This window comes from Lactuca saligna, chromosome 5 (assembly GCF_052625555.1).
Source record: "Lactuca saligna cultivar CGN05327 chromosome 5, ASM5262555v1, whole genome shotgun sequence".
NCBI classification, from domain to species: Eukaryota; Viridiplantae; Streptophyta; class Magnoliopsida; order Asterales; family Asteraceae; genus Lactuca; species Lactuca saligna.
In genome coordinates, this window is record NC_136421.1 from 272,093,897 (window position 1) to 272,099,597 (window position 5,701).

At 31.7% G+C, this 5,701-nt stretch overlaps 2 protein-coding genes across 2 annotated transcripts; one reads left to right on the plus strand and one right to left on the minus strand.

The window, feature by feature from the left end:
* The first annotated feature begins 642 nt into the window (after window positions 1–642).
* Window positions 643–1,551, plus strand: LOC145047833 (uncharacterized). The gene has a single exon (XM_078996197.1). It carries the CDS (start codon window positions 1,023–1,025, stop codon window positions 1,359–1,361), a length of 339 nt encoding a protein of 112 aa, XP_078852323.1. The 5' UTR covers window positions 643–1,022; the 3' UTR covers window positions 1,362–1,551.
* A 948-nt stretch (window positions 1,552–2,499) lies between these two features.
* Window positions 2,500–5,405, minus strand: LOC145047835 (mitochondrial uncoupling protein 1-like). The gene is made up of 9 exons (XM_078996198.1): window positions 5,107–5,405; window positions 4,635–4,859; window positions 4,072–4,150; window positions 3,799–3,932; window positions 3,606–3,704; window positions 3,429–3,533; window positions 3,217–3,291; window positions 2,991–3,077; window positions 2,500–2,762 (listed from the first exon to the last, which is right to left on the minus strand). The coding sequence occupies exons 1-9, from the start codon at window positions 5,185–5,187 to the stop codon at window positions 2,727–2,729; spliced, it is 921 nt and encodes a 306-aa protein (XP_078852324.1). The 5' UTR covers window positions 5,188–5,405; the 3' UTR covers window positions 2,500–2,726.
* Window positions 5,406–5,701: the final 296 nt, after the last annotated feature.

Here is a 5,701-nt window from a genome sequence, read left to right on the forward strand (position 1 = left end):
ACGGAACATGAAAATTAAACGGGTAGTGTTAGGTTGAATATTTCAACTTGAAATAACTTGTTTATTTACATGCAAGTTTTTTTTATTCTTTATATAAAATAAAAAGACGCAAAATCAAAACCATGTAAACCTTGGTTTGGGTCACTTTGTAATGTAGAAAAAACTTAACCATCAAAAATTTATTTTCAGTTTTTTCGTTCTCTCATAAAATTCACATGGCTTTGTTAATTTAATTTACCTTTTTTAATTTTGTTTTAATTAAAAGGAATAATATCATAAAAATCTTAAGTTTTTAACATGTAATTGAAAAAATCCATAATATTTTTTTTATTATTGCTATGACCACAACTTTCTCCATTAATTATTATTCTAGACCACTTAACGAGTTTCATCATTAACTTTGTTATACTTTTTGTAAAATCAGTCATAAAATTGAGTTTAAAGTTTAAATTTGATCCATATAATTTGCAAAAAATTACACTGATTTTTTAACTTTATTTTTTGTTATATATATATATATATATATATATATATATATATATATATATATATATATATATATATATATATATATATATATATATAATGTCTTTTTATATTGATTAAAAAAGAATAATTTATTTTTAAGATATATGTTTGTACACTTCATTTATGGGCGTGACCGAGAAAAGAAAGAGAAGGCACAACAATAATTGGTAGTGCAAAGCTGGGGTTTCCCTTCGACCACCATCACCACCAAACAGTTACTCTACAGGTCAGAACTCCATAATCACTACGCTTCTTCTTCTTCTTCTTCTTCTTCTCTTCACTGCTTTCCGATTTCAATCCACCAATCTAACCTACCCTTTTTCTGGGTTCATGTTCCCAAAGTCAACTTCCCCAAATTCCAATTTGCTTTCCTAGAAAACCTAACATACCAATTTAGATTGTTGGGGTTTTCGCTTCTTTCTCCAAATTAGGGTTTTTCACCCTGTTTTTACACGAAATCCGATCTGAATTTTTGATCTAGTTCCCGAAAGATCATGAATTTTAGGAACATGGAGGAATTCTGGCCGTTCTACATGAACCAACACTCGAAACCAGCGACAAGGAGATGGCATTTTGTTGGCACACTGTCGAGTATTTTATGCTTGATATGTGCAGTTTTATTTAACTGGTGGTTCTTCTTCTTTGCTCCTTTGTTGGGATATGGTATGGCTTGGTATAGCCATTTCTATGTGGAAGGTAACATCCCTGCAACTTTTGGTCATCCAGTTTGGTCTTTTCTTTGTGATTACAGGATGTTTGGTTTGATGATCACTGGTCAGATGGATAAAGAGATCAAAAGACTTGGTAAAAGGCCTGTTTTGCAGGCCTATTGATGCTTTTTTTTTTTCAATTTCAATTTGTTTAACTTACTCGTATACATGTAAGAATGACATGCTTGATTTCGTCTTATTTAAATACTCTGGTTTGAGATAGAAGTTTGTTTTTTTGTTGTGTATTGTGTGGATCATGTATAAAAGAATCATAAGCGTTTTGGAGTGAATTGAAGCCATTGTTGATTATGAATTGGATAAGGCTAAATTACGAATTTGAGATGACTCGATTTGTGATTTTAGATATGTATATAATGTAATGTCAATGTCAATGATATTTGGTTGAGGAGTTTTTTTTATTGTTTTAGACATTTGATCAACAGTTAAATGTTTTTGTTGAATTAGAAATGTTATCATAGTTTATGGCTTAAACTGCCAACTAATCCACCTAATTGTACTTGTTTAAGGAATAAAAGTTATATAATAACTTAGAAAATTAAATATGTCTCATTTAAAATAATAGATAAAATAATACTTGATGTCTCCTGCCTCACGTCTCCAAATCTTCATAGACAGAATTATAATCAAAGATCCGTTCTCATCTCGCCGATTAAACAAGATTCGCAGACAACATATGATTCTTAGGCAAATTAATTTAAATATCAATTGTTTGGTTGTCCAAAAAATTTCAAGGTGTTTATGAGAAGATCTCTTTTCAACTTTACATGTTTGTCTACTAACAATAGTCATAAGATATTAACAAGATTGATTTAACTTTATTTTATCAAAAGATATTACAGTATTTGATTTGAGGATTACAGTTACAGAAAATTGTATCAAGCAATGATCAATATTTATGATTCATCTGTAAATGATTAAAATACTAGTTTATGCAAACCCCATTTTATCTTTTTCCTTTATATGTTAGAATTTTGTTTTAGACAAAATATGATCATGTTTCATTTCATGACAAAATATCTCCAATATTTACTAATTTTGAATAATAGTTGATTGGCACTAATTGACCATTATTGTTATTGTTTGTTAATTAGATACTAAAAAGCAACGAAATAAATCATGGTTAAAACTAACTAAAAAGTTATAACGTTTTTCCACCTAAATGAAAAAAAAAAAAAAAAAAAAAAAAAAAAAAAAATTGAAGACGGATAGTACTAAAACGAACATTCTTGATAAAACCAAAGACACAACAATGTCATCAATTTATTTGTAATAATGACAAAATAGTTCAATAATTAAACCACTATCGAAATAATATAGTTTTCAGATTTTCCCAATAAATAGTTGTAAATTATTATTCCAAAAAAGTATTTCTCTATCTCATAATACAAAAAATTATAGGGTTCTCCTTTATTAGAAACGGAAATAGGAAACCTTTAATGACTTACAAAATGCTTTCCCTCATTATATTCAAGGCGACTCCATGCTTTTAACAAACTTTTTAGCCTGTCCAACAAATGAAAGTGTAACCCAAATTAGTTCCTAATAAGCAAATATTAAAGTTTAGGGTTAAATGCAAGACATAGCAACCTAATTTTATTTATAGCTATGATTGGGAAAAAAATTTCCAAAGTAAACAAGAAAAAAAAATGAGTATAATAATTTGTACAATACCTTGAAAAGAAAAATATGAAAGTACAATGTTGTAATAGGAAGAAATAAACTATAATATACCTGTTCCAGAGTTAGAAACATGATGACATTCCAAGAACCTAATCGTCCAAAATTTGGGATAAACCCTTTGTAGAATGCTAGAGGTCCCTAGTAACATGAAATTGAAGGAAACGTTAGTTGAGGGTAAATTCGTAAAAAGCTATATTTCCCTGACTTTTTGTATTAAGTCGTTCTTTTTGCATTAAGTCAAGAAGAAGTGGAAAAAAAGAAATCAATGGAGCCTTACATCATTCTTTAAAGTCTTGACAAAACAATCAATGGTGCTTTTGTAGCTTGGATCTCCCATCATTCTCGATTTCACCTGAAATAAGTTAAAAGAAAGCAAAGTATTTCACTCCAACGAACTTACAACCAAAAATAGAAAGCTATTTTGTATTGTAGGATGGAATTAAATGAATATGTGACAATAATTGTGTGATTAAAATTTAAATTAAGTACCACATCCACAGGGGACCCAATACAAACTGCAAAAAACCCGGCTCCTAACCCCGATAAAAGATGGGTGAGAACATTGTCAGTGAATCCAGGGATCTTCAAAATTGTCTGCATTGTAGTATCAAGTATACATATAGTTAAGTGGGACCCGAAAAGGTGAGATAAGGTGGAAAGAAGTACCTGTTTGACTTGATCATAACTGGCTAATTCAGCAGCGTTAATTATAGCATTACGTGCAACATTGGGTCCAATACCTGTCCATAGAGCACGAACCCCTTCCTGAAATACCCAAATTTTGACTCGTTTTCAAACAATTGGGTTTGAAAGAAATTACAAATTAGCAACAAACAATTGAACTGATGGAAAGTTCCACCTGTTTGATAATTGTTGAATAAGCATTTAATGCCCCAGAGTAACGCCTTGGAACACCTGCTGCAAGTTTTCCTTCCGCTTGTAAACGGACCTTCACTAGATCAGTAGGATTTGCTACCGCGATTGCAAGACCACCTACACGTCAAATATCAAATGTTCATATTTTAATTTCCTACCTCGATAATAAAACATCACTACTGGCTATTGCATCATTTAGGATGATTTTTCTCCAAAAAAAATAATAATAACAATATTAGTTATCACATAATCTCACCCGTTGTGAGCCCCGCAAGTATTTTTGTCGTCAGAGGAACGTCCCCAACAAAGTTTTCACCCACATACAAGTTCTTAATCTGGTTCACACACAACAACAACAATTGTAATTCCCCGTTGTTACTGTATTTTGACCGGGACTCCAACTGATATGAATAGGACAAAAGAACTGCATTTTTTAGTCCCACCCAAAAAGATGGAACAGATACTCGTTCTTTATCTCTTGTTTTTGCAAAAGACATGAATACCCTTCTCATCTTTTTTCATCGAAAAAATCCCTATAAAAGCTTGTCCAATGTAGTCCCATCATGCTTAACAAACGTAGCCATTCGGCTACGTTTGTTACACAGGACGCGATTGGACAAGCTTTATAAGGCTTTTTCAGATGAAAGAAGATGAGAAGGGCATTCATGTTTTTTGCAAAAACAAGAGATAAAGAACGAGTATCTGTTCCACCTTTTTGGGTAGGACTAAAAAATGCAGTTTTTTGTCCCATTAATGCACGACCAAAATGCTGTATAGAGTAAGAGAATATAGATAATGATTGAAATTGAAGAAACTCACTGGTTCATAAAGCCCTATTCTTAAACCTCCATACAAGCATTGACGATGTAATCCTGGTACAATTCCTTTCCATAGAGAAGCGAGACCTTCTTCCTTGGCAATGGTTCCTACAGTACCCAGCATTCCGCGATATTTTGGCAAACTCATTCCAATTCCATCTCCTGCAATTCCTGACTTTTGCAGTTGAAGCCTGACTTTTGCGGTGTCCAATGGAATCGTACAAATCTGTACAAAGTACAAACTAACTTATATCAACAGAAATTCTAAATAACAATCGGAATGAAAATCGATCAAATCATCAACATCTAATTAGCGGTTGATCAATTACGCGTACTAAACATGCAATCGGTCTTTATATAAAATTAAACTCTAATGGCGATCTTCAGCAACAGATCAGCACGAAAGCGATCAAAGATCGAAGATGAAAAAGGTATGAATGAACACATAGTAACAGTAAGGCTGAAAGAATTACCTCGGCGAAGCAAGCAGCAAATGCACTACTAGCGAAAGTACCAGCGAAAGAGATGTCCGATTTAGAATTAGAGCCAACCATTGTTGTTGAAGAGGGAGAAAGATGCAGAAAAGGGTTTAAATGGTGGATGCTGATGCAAACTATTTTTTTTGCAGGGTGTACTCAGGAAAGGGTTTGCCTTGGGTTACAAAAAGAAAAGAAAAAAAATTACATTGGGATTCAAATAGAAAGGGCAGGACAAGTTTCTGAATTTTGGAAAACCTTCCGAAGTGCTGTTCGCAACTGGTTTCCAGTTTATAAGATTGATTACTTTTATATTATAAAAGATATTATAAGGAGCTCTCCACCCTATATTAAAAAAATTATTTTTACGCAATAAATTAGAGCAAACCCTACTTTTATATATAGTATTGGATTTTAGTGTAGCAAGTTAGGATTCTAGTATAACATTAAATATGTTGTATAAAGAACAATATACCTAAAATATTTTTTTTAGTATTAAATATAATGTAAAAAAAAATAGTGTTAAAGGTTGAAGATGATCTTACACCACCTCGATAATGTTGAAATTATCCCAAATATTTTAGATTTATTG